The 27,155-nt window shown below is 39.3% G+C and overlaps 1 protein-coding gene across 4 annotated transcripts; it reads right to left on the bottom strand.

The window, feature by feature from the left end:
- Positions 1-69: 69 nt before the first annotated feature.
- On the bottom strand, positions 70-25,995 carry sirt6 (sirtuin 6). Of its 4 annotated transcripts, none has more exons than XM_047369166.1 (10): positions 25,833-25,974; positions 25,256-25,566; positions 24,878-25,005; positions 18,261-18,443; positions 15,836-15,895; positions 13,182-13,277; positions 13,005-13,085; positions 8,806-8,929; positions 4,852-5,028; positions 70-1,214 (listed from the first exon to the last, which is right to left on the bottom strand). In XM_047369166.1, exons 4-10 carry the CDS (start codon positions 18,350-18,352, stop codon positions 897-899), a joined length of 948 nt encoding a protein of 315 aa, XP_047225122.1. In that variant the 5' UTR covers positions 18,353-18,443; positions 24,878-25,005; positions 25,256-25,566; positions 25,833-25,974; the 3' UTR covers positions 70-896. The 4 variants fall into 4 exon arrangements, with proteins under 4 accessions (XP_047225122.1, XP_047225119.1, XP_047225121.1 ...); XM_047369164.1 differs by lacking the exon at positions 25,256-25,566 and adding an exon at positions 4,567-4,765 and having other exon boundaries at positions 970-1,214; positions 25,833-25,995; XM_047369163.1 differs by lacking the exon at positions 25,256-25,566 and having other exon boundaries at positions 25,833-25,995.
- Positions 25,996-27,155: the final 1,160 nt, after the last annotated feature.

Below are 27,155 nucleotides of genomic sequence, written 5' to 3'. Positions count from 1 at the left end.
GATCAGAGTGAGTTCTGTCTCTCATTAAACTGCCACAAGCAAGACGGTACACAAGAGACAATGAAAACACAGTTTTTACACAAACTTTATGGTTTTACTATCTAAACATGTGTACAGAGCATACAGTGTAAAAACAGGAAAAACATTAATCTTAAAAGGAAATCTTTTCTTGCAGACTACCACTGTCTTTTCTACAATTAAACCTCGTTCCTAGAAACATACAGCGTGATTATGATTCAATCATGGTTCAAAAATCCAACATGACCTAAAATCCCAGCCCAGCCCACCGCACCTCTAAACCCCCACTGTATGCATGCACTGTAGCTGCTAGTCAGCCAGACTCGGAGAAGCAGCTCACTTGATATTCCTTTTCATAATGTATCAAACCAAGGAGACTTAAAAGGCGAGATCTGCAGGGACAAGATCTGGAGCGCATGCCATAAATATTAATAAGGTGCAGCAAACTTACACACCTTATTAAAAACTTTATCTGTAATGACATGCTCCAGATCTCATCTCGTTGTACTGTCCTGTTAAACTTGTTCACCCAGAGATATAATGCTTTGAGTTGGATGGAGGACAGAATGTTACCCTAAACATCTTACCTCAGTATGTGTGTATTCAGCTGTGTTCCTATTAAGAGAAACACTTCCAGCGTGCATTAGTGAGGCTTCATCTGAGCCTGACTCAGATCATCGGTGCTCATTACAGCAGCGAGGGGAGTGTCATAAAGGCTTCATCGTGAAACATATTTTTCTTCCAGATGACGTAAAATGGGACAGACTTCCTGCGCTTTCTGAAGCTGATCAAACTTTCAGCTAAAGAATACGTTTCTGGATGTGTTGGTGTTTGGGGTTTTAGACGTGTCCTGAGGGGAGGAAAAAAAACTCCCGAGATTATTTCTCCTCATTTGTCTCCAAAGAAAAGTCTACTCGCTCTCTCTTTACTAAAACCGTCTCGTGTTTTACACTCTCATCCTCTAGTAGCTGTGTTCCTTCTCTTTTCCTCTCCTGTTTAATTTCGTCCTTTTTAACCTCACCCTTTGCAGAAACATTGTGAGGAGGCTTGACATCTCCGGCGTTCTCAGACGGCCCGGTGGAGCTCTCACAGATGGTTGGTCCCTCCCATTTTGGGATTTCTAAACCCAGCAGCTCCATCAGCTGCTTCATGACATCGTCCACATAACCGTGAATACGTATATGGGCGTGTTTGTCCTGCAAAATAGACAACCACATAAGTGATGATGGGAATCAGGCATTTTAGCATGCTGCAACTAAACACTTCAATTTAATTTGTTAGGATTTTATATGACAGGCCAACACAAAGTAGGGCAAAATTATGAAGTGGAAGGAAAAGGATGCACAAGTTTCATGTATTTGTGCGACTTGCCATGTATTCAGCCCTGTGAGTGAATTATTTTCAGGACTACTACTGCAATTATAGCTACAAGTCTTTGGGGTATGTCTCTACCAGCTTTACACATCTAAAGATTCAAGTTTTTGCCAATTAGTCTTCACAAAATAGCTCAAATAGCTCAAAATAGCTCAAGCTCAGTCAGACTGGATGCAAAGTGTTTGTGAACAGTAATTTTCAGGCCTTGAAATACATTCTTAATTAAATTTAGGTCTAGACTGTTATGTGCATAAATATGATTTGATCTGAACCATTCCAGTGTAGCTCTGTTGGTGTTTAGGGACATTGACCTGTAATTCCAACTACTGAACTAGCACATCTTGAAAAATACTGTGATATTGACATGGTTAATTTATTTAAAGTTATAGATTGTTTGTCAACGATGGCCACATAAATAGGGACATTATCATTAAACGTGATTGTGAAGATGAGTAATTTTTTATTATTCTTTTCCAGGTAAACCACACGAGAATGGCTTAAAAGAACTGATGAACCATGTTGCATATAAAGCACCACAAAGGTAACAATTTCTGTCCTTAAAAATAATAAGAACTGAATCAAGATGTCTGAACAAAATGATTTTAACATTTTAAGACCTTCACAAAGTTGGTATTTACAGTCATGGGTGAAGTTGAAGTAGATATTAGAATCTATCTCAAGACAGAAAAAGAAATTAAGAATTATTACTGGAACATATCAGCATCAATACATAGTAGAACGGTAACAAAAAATACCTTTAACAATCAAAGGTCCGTGGTAACAGTCAAGGTGTTTTCTTAGGGCTTGTTTGTTGGGGTGCAAGATGAGGTTTGACATTGTTTTTTCTTTGTGTTTTTCGCCTGGCTTTTATTTCCAAGATGTCCAGCATTGGCCAGAATTTGTTTTATTTCATTAAAGAAATGTTTTGCTGCTATTCTCAGTCTCAGCCTGATGAATCTGGTGGTTATTTTTCTTTGCACATCGTGACATGAAGGAAGCATGCTTTCTAATAGATGTGCTTCTCTCTCTAGACTATCCATGGCATTTGGGAGCTCCATGACAGATTTATCGGACCTTGTTCTGAAAAGTTTTTCAACTTTCTGGACCTGACTGAAGGCTTCATGTGATGGCTGACACAGCCCTCCTGGTTTGAATTCCTTCAGTATCAATAGGGTACTGTGCTCTCCTTCCAAAGTGTCATCATTTTGCTTAATTGAACTTGAGCATCCATCACAGATGTTGGAATGTTTGATGACTTTATTTACAATGTATCCTGTAAGATGGTACAGAATACATGTTTCGCTGTTGGTGAGGTCAGGAGTATCAGTGTTTCCAATCAGCTGCTCCACACGAAGGCCAGGACTGGGAAATGTCTCCTTAATGTCCAGGAACTCTGCCAGAAGACTGCCGCCATCCTCCTGATAGCTTCCTGATTTTACAGTTGTAAGGAACTGTCCAACTGAGATTGATCTCAGTGCCTGGTGAAACTCTACTGGTGTTGGGACTGGATTCCTTTGCCTTATGCAGCTGAACAAGTTTTCAAGGCAGTCCTGAGTAAACCTGCTTGTCAACACAAACACGTGTCCATAGTCAAGCATGTCTTTCTGAATACCTAAAATTGTAGATGTTGCCATCACAATTCCTGTTTGCACTGGTTTCCAGCTTCCTGTTGGACCTATTCTAAGTCCACTGACGAGTGCTAACATGTCTTGGAGGAATTTAATAGCTTTGTTGTACTCTTCCATCTTGTGCCTGCTGAGTCCCATCACAGGGTGGCGAGAGGACATGAGATCAAACCAGTGGTTCACCTGCTCCAGAAACCAGGCTGTTGTCAGATTAGAGGTGGGTCGCTGCTCCTGCTCCACCATGTATTTCAGACCTGCACTTGCTGACTTACTAACGACATTCAATGCAGGCCCACCTTCATTTTGTCAAAATGACTGGGCTGAAGGGTTTTTTGTGAAAGATTTAGAGTAATTTTCAAAGGCATTTGTTCCTGAAAATCTACCAAATCTTTCAAAGGACTTGGTGAAACCTCATTGTGTGGCATAGTCTCTTTTTGTACAATCTCTGGTGGAATTGTGAAGGTCTGACCACTAACCAGGGCACTCTTCAAATTCTTCACCAGATGAGGGACATCTGGCATGAAGTACAGCCTTTTGTCTGGTCTTACTGGGTGTTGGACAAATGTTTTCTTGTGGCCCACTCCAAAAGCCCGCCACATCGCTCGGTTAGCACTGCCCATGTCAGTCGTGATGTTTACCACAACAAGACCTATGGAAGCTACTCTCTCAATGATGTCTAGGATGACTGGCTTGTAATTAGCTCCATTAGTGGAATTGCCACTAGAATGGTAAGCCACAACTTGCTTCCATCTTGTTGTACTTCCTGCCAACATAAAAACACATGCATGTGTTGCAGCTCCTGTGTGACCAGGCAGCGTCACATCCCCAAACAGCTTCCCTGTTCCTAGGTGCAGCTCCACACTAGGCGTGATTGCCATTTCATCTAGAGTAAGTATACATTCTCTTTCCATCTCTGTTAAACTGTCAACCTTTAGTTGGAGCATGTTGAAAACTTCTCCTAGCACACCTGGTTACAGCTTAATGTGTTGCAATCTTCTTTGCTGGGTTCTGATGTCAGGGAGAGGGAGACTCATGTCCTGAAGAAGCCTGTAGCCTGTTGAGCCCACAGAAAAGCGAAGTTGTATGGCTTTTTTTAATGTGTTTTTGCTCCATCTAATGCCTCTCTTACTCTTCATACCAATAGCTTTCATTTGATCTTTTGTGAAAATGCTGCCAAAGTTCTTTTCCATTGTTAATTTTTTCTTTCGTAGGACTGCATTAATTTTCTTCTGTCTGTGAAGTTCTCCTTCTATTGTTCTTATGTGAATTTTTTGGTTTTCTAATTCCTCCCTCAGCTTTTTCACCTCAGTTTCCTGATTGTATTCCCTGTTGATGCATACTTCTTGCCCTGTTGACCCTCGCTCATCAGTTCCTGGCATGTCCCTGTCCTCTGAGGCTACAATTTCATCTTCTTTTTCCCCTTCACTTTCCCTCATCTCACTTGCCTCATTTCTGTTTCTTCCTTCCTTCATCTCTGAAATTATAATGGCACTGTTAGCATAAAGATTAGGTAAAAAATTTGAAACTTATTATTTAACACGGTTCGTACCAAAGTTTACTTTAGAACTATATGTGTGATCACTAGTCAGTGGATCAACATGCAGTGGAAGTTCTGCTGGACTTCTCATTGCAGGATCCTTCCTCCTCTTTGTTTCTGGGCGATGAAGAAAAAGGGTTGGAACGGCATCAGCCCTCAGTCTCACTTGGCCTGACTGTGCCTTCACAAACTGTCCTTTTTCAAAGTGTGCCTGTAAAGTGATTTATTTATTTATTTTCTTGCACATTTCATTAGGCCCTTGTGCATTTTCCAGTGCAGTGTGCAGATTGAACTTACAGCACATAGTTTCCTGTTGTTGTGACCTCTGGTGATGGTGAGGTTGCTTCTACTGACTTGAACCAACCATTTTTTCCTTCTTTCAGGATCTTTTGGGAAGCCATACATATGGATTCCTTTCTCTGACCGATTGGTGCATCCAAATGCAGCACACCCAACCATGGTAACCTGCTGAACCTACAGAGGAACACATTTACTTTTTTTTGCCTTCTAGCTATGATATTGATTGTTTCTGTATTGTTTTCAGGGAGGTCAGCAGATGTGGTGACTGACTTCAAAAGGAGCTGCTAACAATGATGCCAAGGAGGATGAACCCTCATTCGGACTTGGGCACATTTCTACCTTGTCCAGATTTGATCAGATACAGTTTATTGGTGCAGATGTAATTAATAAACTGTATAAATGGTAGTGCAAGTACTTATTAAAGCTAGTTTTGCATTTTACATATCTTACAATAAATTGTTTGGTCATTTATTTTTGCACAATTCAATTGTTTTGTCATCTAATACGATTTTAACTACATTTTCAATTAAATGAACATTTTAGTCAATCAATTACAATTTTACAACAGTTGTCAGACTACAGTCACAATCAACTCTGTTATAGATACAAGTACTCAGTTCACATGACAGCAAAAAATAGTATAATTATGTCTTCTACAAAAATTAAGAATTAATCCCAGGTCTTCAGTCATATTTTCATACAGCTACATATTTTCCTCATTCATTTAAAATTTTTTTAATTTTTAAATAAAATTTTAATTCTGCTCATTTTCCATCTGTAATATTTGGATATTTATTTTAAATACATAGGCAATAGATCTTTCCACATAGTATAGGATGTAGATCTGAAGGTAAGTTTGATCAGAGCTCTTAACTGCTGGCACAGAATACAGTTATAGCATCCTTGCTAGCATGTGCTAGCATGCGGAGGAGATCAGAAAGAGCATTTATAATAGGTATTGTTACTTCTGTTTGGATTTTCAGATTATGATTTAGTAGCCAGTAATCAGTTCATTATTATTTAATCACTGAAAGTCACAGGAAAGAGTGAAAAAATTTGCTTTTTGCATTATGTCGCGCCTGAAGCCGTTCAACCTGACTGACACATGTGAGATGTTTGGATCTATTGAGAGCTACATGAACCACGTGACCGCCTATCGGCGAGTTCAAAGAGTGTCGTAACTCTCTCTTTCTATGGCGCTGTTACTTACCAATTAGGTGACTTTGGAAGACAAATGATTTTACTTTCCGGTATCAGCATTAAGCTGACTAAACTCAAATTTAATTCTGTAAACGATTTATCGTTTTTTTTACACTTCGCAATAAAGCCCTACTTTGTGTTGGTCTGTCACATAAGATATATTTAAATCTGTCGTTCTGTTATAAAGTGTAGAAATGGTATCAATCATTTAGCTTAAATGTTTTAATCTATAAGACAATCTGTGGTAGGTTACTTTGATTTGTTTAAAAAAATGAAATAAATCTAGAAAAAGCCTTTGGTTTTGTTATCTAATTTTTTCATTCATGTCATAGATCTCTGTTTGAGCATGATTGCAATGAACATACCTGAAAACTGTAATTATCCCTCAAATAATGGCTTCCACCATAATCATTCACCTCGTGAAATGTTTTCCGTTAGTAATTACGAAGTCGCCTTGCCATTAACTATGTGCGACAATTAATATTGTCTCAGTTGACAGTTAAAGTTAGTTATTTAAAATTCTGTTTCGTACTGGTTTTAAGAATTAGAGTGAAAGGGTAAATCGGGTGTTCGTTCAAACATGTCACATCTACATTTAACACAGGAGTGTTTGAAAGTGTCTTTGCTTTGGACCCTGCCTCAAATGGTCACCTGAGGAATTGCACTTCATGCACATCACCATGACTGGTATTTTATAGGCAACTATATTTCAGGAACAGAAAACATTTAAATACACAAATGTTTTCCTTTAACCTGTGGACATCAGGCATGGACTAGTTTCCAATATCAAGGTAAACCATGGTTTTAAAAATGATCCATTTTACAGTCTTTTCTAAATAATGACCAGAGTTTTTTCTCTGCCTCTCCCCAACTGTTGCTGAACATTGCCTGTACCTGTTTTACTTTACCCTGTTTTACAAAATAAAAATATGGATAGTCATGATGTAGAAACTAATACCTCCATCACACCACGGTGTGTCTGCCTGTCGTAATGATATAGGAAAAGACTCTCAGGGGGCGATAATGAGCTGGTTTATACGCCATCCGCTCAGAAGAGGAGAAGGAAAGAATTGAAAAGAAAGAGTAAAGTGATGTCATCAGAATATCAGTGTAGTTTGTGTATCCTTGTTTTCCCAAAGGGATAAATGTGAATTCGGTGCAACCTTTTGACTGGGAGTACGCTTTCACAAGATATCTAAACTTCACGTAGCTGTCCACAGAGAACTCTAGAGCACAGGTTGTCAGTCCTTGGGGGCCTACGGTCATTCAGGTTTTAGATGCGTCTCGGCTCCAAGTGGTGCAGAAGCACGTAACACATCTTAATATACCAAAGATATCAGCATTTTCATTATGTAGTAATTTTAAACTGCTAAAAAATGGCTGAAATGACCTAAATAAGTAGCTAAGTATAGTACCTAAGTAGCTGTTAGTTTTTTAGCCATCTGAGGATTTGTTCATTTTTTTACAATCTCACTGCAGTTTGCAATTCATTACACCGTCCCCCAGCATCAGAACCTCTTCAAAGTGCCTGGCTATATTTTACTTTTTATAGAAATGCTTCCACAAATATGAGGAAATTCCTCTTCTTCTGCGTGAAGCGCTTCAAGGATGAGTGCTTCAGCAACCTCCACCAGTATCAAGAACGATTTGCTGAAAGACTTCATCTGATTAAGGCATCAGTTCCTCCTGTCTATGAAAACAACAGACACAGCAAAGCAGTAAGCTGCAAATATCGCTAAAATGACAACAAACTTTATTTTAGACGTGAATTTATTGTGTTGATATGGCGTCCTAGCCATTGTTTTGATAGCAATAGCGTCGTGCCTTCTGTTTATGTTAGCTCTGTTTGCTGCTTTTCGCTTCTTGAGGACAGAACCGCACTGTGTGTTTTGAATAGTATTATTACATAAACAGTTGTGCATTGTTTTTACTGTTTTTGTGACGCTAGATAATTATCTACAAAAATGGCAGAACGGGTTAAAGTGGAGTGCTCTTTGACCTCGAGGGGGCGGGGTGTGAAGCACCTGAACAGCATTTAAACAGATGGCACCAAAACGAGTTGCACTCAGACACACCTCAGAACAGGGGTGAAAGAGGGGCTCGTGGAGCTTTAATAACAAGGAATTCAGACCAAAGTATTGCAGCTCAACTTTATATAGACCACAACTGAATGATTTAAGTGTAAAAAGGAAGGATTTAAAAGCATATGTCCCCTTTAACATAATGCTGCTATGAAACCATAGTTGGCAAACAACAAGCACCACGTCTGTGAAGCAACCAACTGCAGGCCCGGAGCAGATGGCCTGACTAATTACCCAGCTCATATAAACCTTTTATTCTCCCATCGTTAGGCTGGAAAGAGCAAAAAGACTGAATAGTTATTCTGTGTAACAAGCACTTAAAAACTACTACAGGATTTAGCCTGTTTTAATTCTGATTTTTAGCTTTTGTCTATGCATCAAAATCAAGAGAAATGTTTTAGAACAAACTATTAGAATTCATTAGTTTGTACAATTTTAGCAGGAATAGAAACAATTGTGGCTTTTCTGTTACATATTAAAGCTATTATGTTATATTATTTTTGTGTAAATGCTGTAATACAATGAAACCATGGTATTTCTACTCAAGGTTACCATACCTTGAGATTCTCATATTCCTCATACTCGACGCACAGCTTTCACACAAACATTGAAACATTTCCAGATGAAACTCTGGACATATGTCTTGATGTGGCGTGTGGATGAGACTCACATGTTTGGTAGGCTGCAGGTTGACTATAACCACCTTCCCTCCTTTGCGCTTTGTGAGGAGTGGAAGGTCCCCACTGGGTTTGATCTGCATGGACGTGCCCAGAGTCAGTGCCAGGTCTGCTCGCCTGCGTGCCAACGCAAGGGATACAAATCAGGCAAAAATAAGCAGATGTGACTTATTGACATTCTTCCGATTTCCCTTTTAGTCCCAGAGGGCTATTCCTCCATGTGGGTGTGCATGAAAGTCGACAGTGGGAAACAGCGATACTTGGGTAGCATCTGGCAGTGGTGGGGATTTTAATAAACTTTAGTTTAACTGCACTTCTGTAAAAATGTTTCAAAGAAAATCTTTTTGACATCTTCACCATAAACAAAAAGCAAATTCAGCAAATGATGTAGGAATAAAGGTTTACAGCTATGTAAACATACATTTTTTGTATTTCCACTTGGTGTACATGGTTTGTAGCAAAGGATTTACTGCAGATGAAAAGAAACCTGAACAAAAGGTAAATGGATTTTTTTCCCTGATTCTTCAAAATTTATTTTAGTTAGGGTAAGTTAGGGTTACCATGCGACTAAGGAATGAATGCAGGTGTTGTGGTACAGCTGCCATTCATCTTATCGCACAGACAGGTCTGGCATATTTTCATGCAGATTTCAGGATTTATCCATTTAAATGTGAGTGTGGGATACTTGACAGAATGGAGGATGGAGGGTGAAAAGAAAAACAACATATAGCTGATGAAGAAGGAAACATATTTAGATGGCTGGTGTAAGGCAACGTTCCTGAATAACCTGGGACAGTGTGTGTGATTAATTGCCGACTGTTTACACAGAACTTCAAATACAAAAAGACCATGAGGAGGTTTTAAAAGTCAGCGCTTTGATGTCTCATGCATAATTGCAAAAGGAGTGTAGGCTTTCTTGGTCAGACTGTTTTTTTTATGCATAGTGATCAACGGCTTTTACGTTGATTTGTTTTCCCAAAGCTTGTCATTATGTAGTCAGGCCAAAATCCAAAAATGCATTTAAGGAGGGAAACCAGGTGCTACAAAGCCATGTTGCTCTCCAAACCTGGGGTTTTGGACTCCACGACATTTCACCAGGAGATTGGAAATGGACGCATGTTTAAATGCGTCCATCTCAACATCGGTTTGGGAATAATAAAGGAGAGATGGGTCTGCTTGAGGGACAAGAAAATCTGCCAAGAAGTGGAAGGCCACTTAAAGTCCCTGAAACAACTTTCTGCAGAGTGCAGACCTCCAAATTTCATGTGGCCTTTAGCTCATGAACAGAGTAAACAGAGGTCACAGAAAAGGTTTAAATGGCTGAGCAGCTGCAACTAAATGTCACATGTTTCCCTGCTTTAATACAAATTATTCAGGTGATTGCGAAGGACTCTTAATTAGCCATACATTAAAATAAGATTTGCCGAGAACATAAAAAAAATGCTGGTAGTGTGCCTTGAGGACCACGATTGAGAAACACCAGTCTAAAGCACTCCCATCACTGGATTCTAGAGCAGTGGAGATGTACAGGTCCTTCTCAAAATATTAGCATATTGTGATAAAGTTCATTATTTTCCATAATGCTTCGATAGCGGCCTTTAGCTCATCCAGTGTTGGGTCTTGAGTCTCTGAACGTTCTCTTCACAATATCCCACAGATTCTCTATGGGGTTCAGGTCAGGAGAGTTGGCAGGCCAATTGAGCACAGTGATACCATGGTCAGTAAACCATTTACCAGTGGTTTTGGCACTGTGAGCAGGTGCCAGGTCGTACTGAAAAATGAAATCTTCATCTCCATAAAGCTTTTCAGCAGATGGAAGCATGAAGTGCTCCAAAATCTCCTGATAGCTAGCTGCATTGACCCTGCCCTTGATAAAACACAGTGGACCAACACCAGCAGCTGACACGGCACCCCAGACCATCACTGACTGTGTGTACTTGACACTGGACTTCTGGCATTTTGGCATTTCCTTCTCCCCAGTCTTCCTCCAGACTCTGGCACCTTGATTTCCGAATGACATGCAGAATTTGCTTTCATCCGAAAAAAGTTCTTTGGACCACTGAGCAACAGTCCAGTGCTGCTTCTCTGTAGCCCAGGTAAGGCGCTTCTGCCGCTGTTTCTGGTTCAAAAGTGGCTTGACCTGGGGAATGCGGCACCTGTAGCCCATTTCCTGCACACACCTGTGCACGGTGGCTCTGGATGTTTCTACTCCAGACTCAGTCCACTGCTTCAGTCAGTCAGTCATTTTCTACCGCTTATTCCATAGTGGGTCGCGGGGGAGCTGGTGCCTATCTCCAGCAGTCTATGGGCGAGAGGCGGGGTACACCCTGGACAGGTCGCCAGTCCATCGCAGGGCAACACACAAACAACCATGCACACACTCATTCATACACCTAAGGGCAATTTAGAGTTACCAATTAACCTAATAGGCATGTCTTTGGACAGTGGGAGGAAGCCGGAGTACCTGGTGAGAACCCACGCACGCACGGGAGAACATGCAAACTCCATGCAGAAAGACCCCCGGCCGGGAATCGAACCCAGGACCTTCTTGCTGCAAGGCAACAATGCTACCAACTGCGCCACTGTGCAGCCCACAGTCTTTTGCAGGTGTTTAGAGTTAACTCGTTGATTCAGATGATTAGGTTCATAGCTCGTTTAGAGACCCTTTTAATGATATGCTAATTTTGTGAGATAGGAATTTTGGGTTTTTATGAGCTGTATGCCAAAATAATCCGTATTAAGACAATAAAAGACCTGAAATATTTCAGTTAGTGTGCAATGAATCTAAAATATATGAATGTTACATTTTCATCATGACATTATGGAAAATAATGAACTTTATCACAATATGCTAATATTTTGAGAAGGACCTGTATTTAAGTGACGAATCATACCTCTTTGTCTGGCTATCCAACAGACTAGTCTGTAGTCGCAAGGAAACAGCAGCTGCCCAACTGCACTGCGTCAAGCCCGGTGGAAAGGGGATTACAGTGTGGGGCTGTTGTTCAGGAGTTAGACTTGAAAGGAACGCTTCATGGTTCAGGGTACTAAAACATTTTGGACAATTTCATGTTCCTGACTCTGTGGAAACAGTTTGGAGGCAAACCCCTGAAGCTTCAACTAGACTGTGCACCAGTGCATATTGCAAGGTCCATAAGCACCCGGATGAGCGACTTTGGCACAAAAGAACACAATTGGCCTTCACAAAGTCCTGACCACTTCCTGATGGGAAACCACTAGGATGAATTAAAGCATAAAGGGCAAGCCAGGCCTTTTCACCCAACATCAGTGTCTGACCTCATACATGTACTTCTGGAAGAATGTTCAGATATTCACATGAAAACATTTGTGAGACCTCCTAGAAGAGTTGAAGCCGTTATAGCTGCAGTCGTAATTTTCTGGATTGCGAGTGGTGTCGCTCAAGTTCAGTAACACACGACAGCTTGTGTTCACCACAATCCTCTTCTCTGTATCACTGCGACTAAAATAAGGGTAATCCGGCCTAATTCTTAAAAAAAAAAAGACAATGCTAGATGCAGCTCTGGTTCTTTAACAACTTGCACATTCACTCAAAATAACAGAGCAACTTAGACAAAAGAAGAAAAATCCCAGGAAGTTAAAGGGTAGAGGGTAAGTCTGATCACGTACACCATCCAAAGTTTAGAAGCCTTGCAGCTTAACAATAAATCAGCTTTGAATGACTGGTGGTTATTATTATTTTTTTACCTTTTCACTGCTACGTACAAACAATTCACAGTTCAAAGGTTGGTGCTCTAAATCCCCTCTAAGCAATTTAAATGGTAATTATGAGTCCATTATGTGTCACCAGATCAAGGTGACACACATGCATCGTTTTCCTCTAACAGCTTCATAAAGAGGCAATAAAAGCTTTCGTGGCTGAAGGAATGAATTAAAATATTCATTCATTCAACAATGAAGGTGAATAAATAAATCCCACAAAGACTTTCAAACAAGCCCTTCAGAACAGTGGCGGTGAAGCAGCATTCAAATCTATCCCAACACTTTGTTCGACATTTTTTACTTCACAGTACAGGTCTGAACTCATGTTTGTACCTTTCATCGTCAGACGAAACAGGGATGCTGGGGGAATCGAGCCCAAAAAAGTGAAGGGTCTGTGTGTTACTCAAGTGATAAAGACAGGTAATGAAACAATAATGTATGTTTGTCTCACCTGCTTGCATCATCTGCTCTGTTCAGGTCTCTGTCAGGAAGAGCATCCTCCCAATCCAGTATGGTGCTGATCAGCTTTCCTCTTCAGTGATTAGAAAAATAAATAGAACACACTAATAAATAAGTCATGGTAAGCTGTTTTTCCCATTTCAAATGCACAACCCTGTGCGTGTTTTACCTGCAGGCCCTCAGCCCTCTGGACCGCACCACCTCGCAGTAACGTCCTGTTGGTTTAAGCCCCATCACACCGATCACCTTTTCCCTCACGTACTGCCTGGAAAACAGCAAATCCCTGAAGTTTAACACTTGAATGAATCCACCTCCATTTGCTCTACTTTCCGGAGAAAAAACAAGCAGGTCAGGGGCACCAATGTGACGCCTTTATACTCTCACTTTTGTCTGAGCTGAACAATTCTTGAGTCAAAAGAACAATTTGAAAATGCTCTGAGAGGATTTGAGGTGTTTTACCCTAGTGTAGCTGAAGTAAAACAGCTTAAAATTAATTGTGTTCAACAGTCTCGCTTTTCCACGTCATCCCCAAGGTAACCTACTGACGGAGAAAGCCAAGAGGGGGAAAATAAAGCCGCTCTCTTCTTTCTGGAAACATCTGGAGATAATAAATTTGCATTAACCTTTTTTTTTTAAGTTGTTGTCTGAAAGAAGGCATATTGTTTTACAGGCGGTGATAAGCAAACGTAAAGCTAATTTAGTATTAATTATAATTGTGCCTTGTGTGTGCAGAGAATTAAACATTTGATGTGTGATGTCCTGTTTTTCTTCTGCTGCTGCTGGATCTACCCTTCAGCACCTCTGGGCTTCTACCATGGTGGCATTTACTTGAATATTAGTAGGTATGTTTTCCCTTCAAGGATTTTTAGAAACATTTTTGAGTTAAACCCAAACAGAAAACATGAGCACATCCGTGCAGGGAGATGGCAGAGACTCTGTGGACACCAGCGATCATGATGCGCAGGAAACCTAAAACACTGTGCAAGCTGATGTCTGTGAATAGTAACTAAACCCCTTGTCTGCATTTTTTATGGATTACGCTGTAGCCACATAGTTGCTCCTTGAACACAGGAATTTCTACTAATAACATAAAACTGAGAAAAAGACAGCAGCATAATAAAAAGGATATGTTATTATGGCCTTTTTTTAACAGAAGGTAACACAAATTTCTGAGGCGTTAATAAAAGGGCCAAAATACCAGAGATGAAGGCGAGCAGCTTCTCTTTCAGCTCTGTGCTTACAGGTTATTTCAGCGGCTGGATGACGGGGTGCAGTGGGGTGGAGTAAGGCCCGCCACTCCAAATGCTGTCTGTTCCTCAGAGAGGGAGCCTATTTTCAGGTACAGCCTTATGTTACCATGAAAAAGTAAGGTTTAACATCTATTACACTTAGTAATGCTTTAAGCGCTTTGTTGCAATATGAAAAAGATACAGAGGTACAGATATACTAGTTCAGCCACAATGTCACAAATTAAATACAATTTCGTCAACTTAAACCGCTGTTTTTCTGCTCTAGCATGTGACTGCTGTACTTACACAAAGGCTACTGGCCCACAGCCAACTGTGTCTAGAGGTACCAAGGTTTCATAACAAATTTATTTTTCTTTTTTCAACGTTTCTACATTTTCTCTCAGCATAGACAAACAAGACAGTGTGGTCTCTTCTCTACCTGTGGTTGTGCACTGCTGGTCAGCTGGCCAAAACACAGCATCCACACGTTGCCCTTCATCACAAGAGGGACAGATTTGGCTGTTTGGGAATGCTTAGTACTGTTAGTAAGTACCGGTAGTAGAAAAAACCATCATGATGTGGAAACATTGATCTTATTTAAGTAACGCTGTTTTAAAATTGAAATGAGCAAGCTGTGAGTGACACGTTTGTCAGGCAGCTAACTGCAGACTGGCTACCTTAGCAGATCAGCCAATATAAGAACAATAAGAAGTTGAGTCTCGGAAAGTGTGTTAATGTTAATAGATACCGCAGATAACTACCTGTTGTCCTAATACTGTGCAGCCCTAACTGTAATAATTGATATAGTCTTGCATTTAAACCGAAATATGGAATAACTGCAGCTTCTCTGCTAATTGCCTTCATCTCGTCGTTTTCTACATATTTTGTTTAAAACGTTTGTGTAAACACCATGATACTGTGAAACAACAGCATTTTTATGGCAGTTTATCCTACTGTGAGAATCTCATACCAGCCCATTCATGCTTCCAAAACTTTATAATAAGCTTTATAACAATTACTGACAACAGGTTTTAGCCAGCTATTGAAATCCCTTAACGCCAAGCCTTTTGAATATATATACTTTCCCATAACCAAGGAGCTGGTAGTGAATAACGACAAAAATTAGACTTTAATTGTCTAAACACAGAAAAAGTGATTTCAGAAGCTTCAGAAAAGGAAAGTCTGAGAGAGAAGACTGGATATCTAGGACTCCTTTCTTTTTGACTGGCTTTACTGCTTCTTTAAGGCGTTTGTAGTTGTGGCAAAGGGTAATTACACCTCAATTCCTCAGACAGAGCTACAAATTATAGAACAAACAAATGACTCCAGTGCATTTATAAAAAAAAAAACTGTCAGAAACAATAAATAAATGTAGAAATTCAAGACATAACAGAATGTAATTTAAGACCTACTTAGGAAAATCTGGGTGTTCCTAATAGTTTTGAAGGTCTAAAATAAAGATGAATAAATGTAAAACTTTTTATAGCGTTTAAATGGCCTTGCAGATACCCTGTTTTTCCTACGAAACAATTTAAATTCAGTTTTATGATCAAATAGTAACTGCTTCAGAGCTTGCGAATGTCCGTGCACGTACCTGCCACACTTCTCGCATTCCTCCACAAACATGTTTCCATGAAGCTCTGATAATTTATCCCTAGAGGAAGGAGATAAGTTCACAACAGCAGGAAAAAAAAAACACACACACACACACATTTACATAAATCCTAAAACTAAAAGTGTGAATTTTTTAGCCTAAACCTTTTCTTTATCGTTCTATGATTCTCTACGCCTACATCTTTTTCACTACTTCTGCAGATTAATCCCAACTAGTTTACTCTACCAGCTCTTCTGCTGTTTTGGTGATTTCCTCTGAGAACTACTCCTTCACTGTCTGACCTCATTTCAAAAAGCCTGATTGAGGGTGGAGGAAGAGCTATGTAAATGGTTTCCAGGAAAATCAAGTCTTCCAATATGCGGAAAGGCTGGATGTACGAACAGAATAAAAAATTGGACTCTCAGCCTTGGGCTCAATCCAATATGACTGAGTAATACTTAAGCAGACCACACACTTTCAGTGACACCGAGCATTTGATTTCAAATGAACTGAGCTGTGCTTCTGTTACAGATGTTATTACAAAGTAGCAGCAGCAGCAACACATTTAAGACAATGAGTCAAATTATTATTATAGTATTTATCAGTTATTCATAACACTCTTTGCTCCAGCTGCAAAACACTCAACATCAGCACCAGTCGTCAAATTACAAAAATGTAAGAGACACTTTGGGCCAAAAGCAGCGATAGTCCCTGCCTGTTTCATTGCTGAATGCTAAAACTACTAAAGGTTTGAAGATTTCTGTCTGGCACTGGTACATCTATCTTACTTCAAAAGCCTTCAAAGGAGTTGAAAACTGGTTCCTGGCCAGTCAAAACAACAAGAGAAAACATCCCTTTCATTTTCAAGCCTTCTGTTGTAATTTTGGATGCATACCTAAGGCCATGTTATCCTGAACCTAACAAACCTGGGTTTTTCTGCTGTTTTTTTGTACATTCAACCTTCCCTCTTCTTCTATTAAGTCTAATTTAGTTACTTAACACCCAGTTTAGGGTTGTAAAAATTATTGATATTTCCATATAATTGACACTAAACAATTCATTATTCATAGATACTCATTTGCGTCAAAAATCGATATAAACTGAGCCATTCACATTTGCCTAAACTGTTGCACTTCTACCTGCAGCAGCGTTGCAATAACAGAGCTCACCTGCAGCCGCTCAAAAAATGCCACATGCTGCAAGCTAATGCCACAACACTGGTGTTTGAGACCAACTTAAACGGTCACTAAAGCTCCTGTATCTGCAACAGTGAAGTAGTAAACCTCTCACATGACTTAAGCTAACGCTATCTGTTTAAATATTAGCTTCACGGACAGCCCAATGGTGGTACTCTGTCGGTCTGAGCTCCCTCCAACAAGAAGTGCTTCCCAGGTGGGCATTTCAAATTAATGCAGGAAAATGTGAATCAGTTGAAGGGTCAGTTAGTTACTAAATAGTAAAGCAACGTAAAAACCAGTGTGCGCCCTCCATTATTGGAGTGTTTAGTTGTAAAGGCATTGGAGGCTAATATGGCTGATAATTACACATGGAATGTGGTGGAGCCCGACTGAAGCAGACGATTAAAGCAGAAAAGAGTAGGAACCCGTAACAACCTACCCTGCTGCTGTAGTGGATTTTAGTTGAGTTTAAAAGTTTAGTATCGTGACAACCAACCCTTACACAGATTGATACTCTACATTCTCAAAGAGCTCTGCTTGGACACCCTGGACCCATACAAGACAGACTTTGCTTTTCTCTCTAACAGTGGCATCCTCCTCATTTATAGTCTTTTAAGTTCTAAATACAGAGAATATAAAAAAATTAACATACAACTGTTGGTAATGTAGAGTACACAAGTAGGATACTGAAGCAGGAACATCTAAATACATTTGTTTGTAACCAATTTTAAAATGTGAAACACAATACACACAGAGTAATATATTTCCAGCGATTACTTCTGATGATTTTATAACTAGCAAAAACTCAAGAGTTGTCCATCAAACAGTCAGTGACAACCTCCTTAAGTAGGGTAAGACACAAATCCAGATCATGGCTACTACTGTTGCATTCCTTTTGTTAAGCCACTCTGAACCAGAGACAACATCAGAATTGTCTCAACTGGGTTGAGGAGCAAATGGACTAGAATGCTGCTCTGTAAAGACAACAGTGTCAACAATCCAGATAGCCACCATTAAATCTACCTTGGCCTTTACACCTCAGCAGAACCACAGGCTGATCATCTCCATATTAACGTTATCCTTCCAAAAGGAGTGCTGACCAAGCATCGAGTGCATAATACCCAAAATATAGTATAACATTGACACACTTTTAACTAGAACAGAAAAGAATGTTACGCAGAGAAAGCAAAAGACAAAGAATCTACCAGTTAAGATTTAATATATTCCCACAAACAGAATGACATTACCTGGGGAAGCCTGATCGAACATGCAGACCGTCAACATTCTGGCTGATGAGATATTTCAGGTATCCTGCCCTTTGCAGTCCCAGGAGGGCCATGTGAGTCAAGCTGGGACGGGCATCTTCAAATGTGGTATCAAAGTGAGGTGACTCACCCTTTTGTTCTAGTGTCCACACACCCTTGGGACCCCTGAGAGACAATAAATGGGGCTGAAGTTAGCCTGATTGGAAAGGTGGTAATATGGCAATATGGCTACTATTAGGACCATAGCAAGAAAGGCTGAATCTAAGAGTCGGAGCTGCAGTTTTGCTTATAATCTTGCATAAAGATAAATATTAACACGTTTCAGTTGTGTTTTTTCCTCACTATCTGTCCAAATCATTTGAGCACATCAGATACCAGCAAAAATACAATATATGGTGAATGTGTGTTTGGTGTCCAAACCAGACCACATAGTCCAACTAATACAATCTACAGTGGCAAACAAAGTGAGTACGATATAAACATTTAACACACGTTACAGGTAATGTCCATCCAGATAGGATTCTGTTTGTGCTCATTATTAGGTGTCTGACTGCACTAATGAATGCAGTGATGCTGCCAGTGCTGCAGTCATCCAACATCCTGGCAGTTGCCAAGTTACTTCCAGAACAAACTTCTGTCTATGAATCAGACATGGGAACGCGCCCTACTGCGACAGACTCGTCTCTTGCTTTCAGCTTGAACTTTCAACAGCCTCATCTTTCATCTGCGGTACGGTTTACTGCTTGCTCAGCAGAGATAAGTTCAAAGGCTCATCAGTGCTAACGCATTAACGGGTACGTCACATATCGTAGACGTCGTGTATCACCATGAAACAAAAAAAATGGCTGCAGGACAATTACCATAAAAGAAAGCTTATTTATTTACACACTCTGGGGTTTGTTGTCAAAATATGGACCTGAGGGAATTAACCTTTTTTCATGTGTATCTTTTGATAAACAGGAAATATGCATGTGCTTATTGGGAATCTGTGCTTCAGTGATGCCCCAGGGTGTCTGGGAAGAAAAATTAAAAATTCATCTGATGCAAATATGTATTCAGACAGTAAGAATAAGCACAAGCTCTTTCTTTTTTAACCCTTTATGCATCAGAATAGCAGAAAACCAATATACTTGATTTACTAGGATTTAAATATTGGTCAATACAAATTCAGAAGTGCAACAGCACATCAACTATTACACCATGCTATGGTTTATATACAGGTCCTTCTCAAAAAATTAGCATATTGTGATAAAGTTCATTATTTTCTATAATGTAATGATGAAAATTTAACATTCATATATTTTAGATTCAATGCACACTAACTGAAATATTTCAGGTCTTTTATTGTCTTAATACAGATGATTTTGGCATACAGCTCATGAAAACCCAAAATTCCTATCTCACAAAATTAGCATATTTCATCCGACCAATAAAAGAAAAGTGTTTTTAATACAAAAAACGTCAACCTTCAAATAATCATGTACAGTTATGCACTCAATACTTGGTCGGGAATCCTTTTGCAGAAATGACTGCTTATATGCGGCGTGGCATGGAGGCAATCAGCCTGTGGCACTAAGGTCTTATGGAGGCCCAGGATGCTTCGATAGCGGCCTTTAGCTCATCCAGAGTGTTGGGTCTTGAGTCTCTCAACGTTCTCTTCACAATATCCCACAGATTCTCTATGGGGTTCAGGTCAGGAGAGTTGGCAGGCCAATTGAGCACAGTGATACCATGGTCAGTAAACCATTTACCAGTGGTTTTGGCACTGTGAGCAGGTGCCAGGTCGTGCTGAAAAATGAAATCTTCATCTCCATAAAGCTTTTCAGCAGATGGAAGCATGAAGTGCTCCAAAATCTCCTGATAGCTAGCTGCATTGACCCTGCCCTTGATAAAACACAGTGGACCAACACCAGCAGCTGACACGGCACCCCAGACCATCACTGACTGTGGGTACTTGACACTGGACTTCTGGCATTTTGGCATTTCCTTCTCCCCAGTCTTCCTCCAGACTCTGGCACCTTGATTTCCGAATGACATGCAGAATTTGCTTTCATCCAAAAAAAGTACTTTGGACCACTGAGCAACAGTCCAGTGCTGCTTCTCTGTAGCCCAGGACTGGGGAATGCGGCACCTGTAGCCCATTTCCTGCACACGCCTGTGCACGGTGGCTCTGGATGTTTCTACTCCAGACTCAGTCCACTGCTTCCGCAGGTCCCCCAAGGTCTGGAATCGGCCCTTCTCCACAATCTTCCTCAGGGTCCGGTCACCTCTTCTCGTTGTGCAGCGTTTTCTGCCACACTTTTTCCTTCCCACAGACTTCCCACTTAGGTGCCTTGATACAGCACTCTGGGAACAGCCTATTCGTTCAGAAATTTCTTTCTGTGTCTTACCCTCTTGCTTGAGGGTGTCAATAGTGGCCTTCTGGACAGCAGTCAGGTCAGCAGTCTTACCCATGATTGGGGTTTTGAGTGATGAACCAGGCTGGGAGTTTTAAAGGCCTCAGGAATCTTTTGCAGGTGTTTAGAGTTAACTTGTTGATTCAGATGATTAGGTTCATAGCTCGTTTAGAGACCCTTTTAATGATATGCTAATTTTGTGAGATAGGAATTTTAGGTTTTCATGAGCTGTATGCCAAAATCATCCGTATTAAGACAATAAAAGACCTGAAATATTTCAGTTAGTGTGCAATGAATCTAAAATATATGAATGTTAAATTTTCATCATGACATTATGGAAAATAATGAACTTTATCACAATATGCTAATTTTTTGAGAAGGACCTGTATATGGGCCAAAAACGCAGAAACAATGTGTAGAACGAAGCACACCCCAGTAGTAACATGAGGTAATCTTCTCATCTATGATTTTCTTTGTATGCAGAAAAACTGGTGTTATCATTTTTCCAAAAGTCCTCTAAATTCTGACTGGACTGGACCGGACCACGGACTGAGTCAATGTATTCTTACTGGATCATTGCAGCCCTTTGATCATTTTCTTTGTAATATATCATGAGTAGGTTAGCTGCTGTATTTAAAATCAATGTCTTGCTTAGGAAGGCATCGGATACAAATTTCTGTTTTTCTTTTTTTTTTGGAGGTCGGACCTGCCAATTCCAATCTTTTTTATAGAATCTAACAAAAAGATACAATGTGCTAAAGGTCCTTGGACATAGAGGGTAGGTTTGAATCCAACAGAAAATGACCAGTAGATCTATGTAAGCATTAAAGCTTATTCCCGCATCTTTATCCAATTTTTAAAAGCACAAAATACCTAAAGTAAATTCTGTAGGTTGGGAGACTTGATGACCAAATAAACCAAATAAATTACACATAATGAAGTGGAATGACACTGGAAATAGATAGTGAAAGCATTTTAAAAAAAGGAACTGAAGTCTGATGACGGTCGCCTTTAATTAGTAGTTTGAATGACGACGCAACAAAGAAAAAAAAAACTGTTTTCTTATTGTTTTCATTTTTGCATAAAAACAATAAGTTATACCCTCAACGACCATGCTTTTTGCAATCTCCCCACACAAGACTCCACTGCTGAAAAAAAAAACGCATGTTAGAGTTTGCTACAGAACATTTGGACAAGTCAAGAATACAGTCTCACCAGATGAGATCAAAACTACACACACCATATTTGGAGAGGGAATGCCACTGGCACATCACCCTGAAGACACCAAACAAATAGAGAACATGATGGTGTGATGATGCTATTCAGCATATTGTACTGGCAGAGTTCATATGAGGGTAGGGAGGAGAAAAGGAGAAATGGATATTTTTGATAAGAATCTGAGGGTAAACAAGGAGGGATTTTTCAGCAAAATAATTCAATTCAATTCAATTCAAAAATACTTTATTAATCCCAAAGGGAAATTAAATAATATGTAATATGTAATAATAATGATCCCAAACACTCAGCCAAGGCACTCTGCCTTATCTTAGTCCCCAGAGGAAGTCCCCAGAACTGTCAAGATATCAAGAACGTTAGTTTGGAAGAATGGGTCAAATGCATGAGAAATGCATGTGTTTCTGTATGCGTTTCAAAGTTTCTCTGTTTCATGGTGTTGAAGATATCATTGCCAACAAAGACTTTTCTACCAGAGTGGCGTAAATGTCAGGAAGCCTGTTCAATAATTATTCTCTAGGCCATTTCACTATATTGCACATAATTTATTATTACTTATTTGTATTGATTTCTTTACAAGTTTGGATTAGATGTGTTCTTACTGAAGTTGTTACTGTTCATATATTTACTGAGACAAATGCTGACGTGCACCAACATTTTCCTTTTCTGTATATGATCCAAGAGAAGCCTTAGTTACTGAATTCTCTCAGATTTGCTTGTATAGCAAAAACCACCAGGCTTGACAGTTGGTTTAAGGTTTTATGCTATGTATTTTCACTAAACCTGACAGGAAAACCCTGATGGGACGTCCACCATCTTAAATGTCTTCTATTTGCACTTCATATTAGTTCCAAATAATGCCAGACTCCAAACTGTTGGGAATCAGCTTTTTAGGGTCTCCAGAATGATGGGTCCTTTAAAATCACTACCAATGTTCTTTTTGTCACCTAAGTTCTGCAGATCTGTATAATACGAAAACTTGCTGCCAATCGATGCATGCTGTTAGCACCACCAAAAACCTCTGTTTATGGGGAATAGACGATGTTGTTCTACCAAACCTGTTTTTGATATTTTACCATTGGTTTTATTAAATAATACACTGTAGTGTTCAGTGTTGTGATCTTCATCTCAGGTTTCAAAACTTTTGAACTGACAGCAGTAGATACGAATTCAAGGCCAGTCCATGTTGCAGTAAACACAGGTAGAACCACGGTCATGTGGTTTTTAGGGGGTGTAGATATGTAGGGCACAGAAACAACACAAAGTTTTATATAACTGAGAAACTAAACTGCTGTACTTGTATACAAAGCCTGACAAGTCGCATTCCAAACAAACACTGCCCTCCTGTGTTCAAACAAAGGTGCTACAAAATACAAAAATAATGATAAAGAAATATATATTCTGACTCAATGAAGGTCAGATCATTGGCCCTGATATATAATTCACAAGAAATGGGCACTTCATAAAATAATGAAAACTGTGACATGGTTTGAAGAACAGGAATAATTCATTAAGCAGGTCATTTCAGCACTCTTAATAGCTTCCAGTTCCTGGTTTTGAAAAGTTCAACATCTACTGTTTTTTTTTTTACTTTTTATAGTTCTGACTTTCTCATATAATTCAATATATTAGCTTGGGTCTCTATTCAACATGTTGGAAAAAACAAAAAAGGGAGAAAAGAAACACTGCATTCAGTTTAATTCTTTTTGTTATATTGCTGCAATTTACAAAAAAGTGTCACCTCTAGATACTTTAAATGGCAAAGAGGTTCAATTTATTTCTAGTAATTCCCATAGAACACAGTGATATAGTCAGACTCCGATCCACTCAATCTAATGACCCCAGCTGATTGCATCAAGTCCTTGGCTTCATAGACATCCCTTATTCCTCAGCAAGTATGGCCTTTTTCAATTCTGGGTCTCCAAAAACCAAAAATACCAACTTAGTTACAAATAAAGAAAAACAAAACATATTTAATAAAAACATATTAATTTAACATGAACCACAATCTTATAAGAGAACCAATTTAGAGCAAAGACAGGTATTTAACAGATGTAATAATTCAGAACATATTTCAAAAAGATGAGTCACTGTTTTATTAATATATATCTAAATGTTGAATAACTGTCTAAGCTGGTCACTGTGAAGCGCATATTTTCCACTTCACTTTTTGGCTTCCTATTCGACTGTTTCTGAAGCTTCTCATCTCTATTTAGGTAAACAACTTCAAAATAGCAGCTCTAATTTAAATAGCTTCCTTGTTGATGTAATAATTATGGAAATTGTCAATTTATTTTACTTCCCCCAAGGAAGATTTCCACAAACAGAAAAAAATAGTCCCATTTTTACACCTTCAAATTCCCCGTGAACACACATATCTTCCATTTGCAGGTTTAGAGTTATATTCACACAAAATGAACAAATACAATATAGATGTATTAACACTAATTCAACATATTTGAGACTATAGTTTCAGTTCTTAAATAATATTTCAGATAACATGGCCTGGCACAATGCCTCTTTCATAAAAAATCTAAATAAGTAAACACCTATTCTGTTACACAAGGAAAAAACAGCTTCTCAGACAACCAAAGGTAATTTTCTGCAGTGCATGGACCATCTGAAGACCAGAATGCAGATCTGTGTGGCCGTCAAAGGAAAATAATCAGCTTTGTTAGTGTTTTTGTGCAACCTGTAATGGCACAAATGTGGCCAGCATACAAACACACTCATGAGTGTGTTTGTATGCTTACCGCAGATGCAGATCTTTAGAAGGAGTAGACAAGTGAGGGTTAGATCTGATGACTTGGTTTGAAACAGACACACTCTGGTACACTGCACCAGGAGCTATATGTCACCACAGTTTTTCTGCTGTGTCTATGCCGTAGGAAATGGGTGAGTACACACCATTCCAGCCAATTTAATGGAATAATTTATAACTGAACGTGACTGAGGACAAGATGGTCTCACCTGAAGTCAGGAATGCCAGCTGAAGTGCTAATTCCAGCTCCAGTGTGGACAACCAAGTACTGAGATTCTTTAATCAGTTGAGCAATGTTCTCCACTTTTGCCTTTAGCTCCTCGGGACTGTCAAAGCTCTGCCAAAAAACAGAAAATACAAGAATTAACGACTGAAATAATCAAAACAGTCATCAACTAGAAAAACTTGCATTTCCTGTGAAAATGCAGTGTGAACGCTTTAAGCTGAACTCTTTAACTGAAAGCTGGCAGAAATAAGCTTTAGTTGACTGCAGAAAATATGCTAAAATTTAACGAAGAAGCAGAAAAAAGAAATCCTAAACTACCGTTGAAAGCTGGCAGAAAGAGACTAATGTTTCCAAAACTCACTATTAGAGTGCATGGCAACCAGGAACTCTTTGGAGGTTGTCACTGGGTCTTTCAGCAGGATAACGATCTAAAATATATGGCCAAATCAACACAGAACATCTCAGTCCTCAGACCTAAATCCAATAGAACACCTGTGTGTTCAGAGAGGACAAGACACTTTGGACAATCCTTGGAGGTGGAAGAGAAATGGTCAAAGATCACTTTCTGGCTATATTCCAATCTTATTAAACGTTGTAGAAGACCAAATGCTCTCCAATGGGCAAGAAGAGTGTACAAATCATTGACAGTATGGGTGCCAATAATTGTGTCACCTGTAAATTGGAAAAAAAAACATGGCATTTATTTCCCTGATAAAAATCGTAAATCATGATACAAACACATCTTGACATCAATTAATACATGCAGACCCAGATATTTCGATGCGGGAAGATGGTTTATACCTACTATTGTTGGTTAACTTTAGCATAACACGACACATTTCTTTCACAACTTTCTCTTTAACTGAAGCGACACTGGCTAAGGTGCTAACTAGCTATTCAAAAAGCTCGCTTTAGAGCTACAAAAATCCATAATTTACCTCAGGCAGTCCGCAGACACCTTTATCTGCGTACGGAGAGAGACCAGCAGCATAATTCACAGACATGACTGCAACTGTTATCTTTATTCTTTGTATTAGAAATGAATTTATCTACAGCAACTTCTCCCCTGCCGGACTTTTACCTGAGCTGCTTTGTTTGGAATACGTCATCACTAAGCGACGAACTATGCTGCATTAAAGGTTATCGGAAAATAAAATCTGATGCCGTTGAGCGTATTTACAAGCTTTGTATCGATAAAACTAAGAACACAGCTTTGAGAAGTAGTACACTACCCGTCCTACAAAAACATATGAAACTTTAATTTGAAAAACAATAGAAGACGCATCTCTAATCCTCTCCATGCTGCATTCACGATCATTTATTTTTCTGTTGTATGATTGGCTCAAGCCCAAATTTCCTGCTCTTGACAAAAATTCCTGTTTTTGACAAACAAAATAAAATGTTAAAATGTGAACTTTTTGCCAATTAACCTCATAACTTTAGTAAACAATTTTAATGTATCAATTGTTCATCGCCTTTGTCAGAGACTTCATGTTGTAGCATTGAACTACATGGGGGAAAAAAAGCAAAGTATTGTGTATTGTTGAAAGTGGACCCTTTCATTAATGAATTACTATAACCTTACTAGGATTTTTTTTCCCTACATGTTTTCAATCATCTTTAGGCATTCATTTTTTTTTATTTTTTTTTTAGCTTTTTTAAAATGTAGATTGCTTTTTAAGTAGATTTTCACATATCATCCAGTGGCCAAACAGGTCATTAGGCTTTCAAATATGCATTCTACAAATAAATAATAATTTATATTTTCTGCTGCTCATTCCATAGTGGGTCGTGGAGAAGCTGGTGCTTATCTCCAACAGTCTATGAGCAAGAGGCAGGGTACGCCCTGGACAAGTTGCCAGTCCATTGCAGGGCAACACACAAACAACCATGCACACACTCATTGATACACCTAAGGGGTGTTGAAGCCAGGAGTCAAACCCAGGACCTTGTTGCTGCAAGGCAACAGTGCTACCAACTGCATCACCCTGATTTATAGTACACCAGAGAAAACTTCAAAATAGCAGAATATGCCCACATATTCACATTTTCCAATATTGTTTAGAGTTATGAAGAAATTTAAAGATTTGATTAGATTTCATTGTTCCATATGTTCCTAACAGAGCACCTGTCCTCAGACTGCAGGTTTACAGGTGGCTGCTAGAGTCTCTAGAAGTAGAATGGGAGACAGATCCTTTAATTATCAGGCTCCTCTCTTGTGGAACCAGCTCCCAGTTTTAGTCCGTGAGGCAGACACCCTG

This window comes from Girardinichthys multiradiatus, chromosome 6, assembly GCF_021462225.1.
Source record: "Girardinichthys multiradiatus isolate DD_20200921_A chromosome 6, DD_fGirMul_XY1, whole genome shotgun sequence".
In the NCBI taxonomy this organism is placed as follows: Eukaryota; Metazoa; Chordata; class Actinopteri; order Cyprinodontiformes; family Goodeidae; genus Girardinichthys; species Girardinichthys multiradiatus.
Note: the sequence above shows the minus strand (reverse complement) of the source record. Positions and strands in the feature narration are given on the sequence as shown.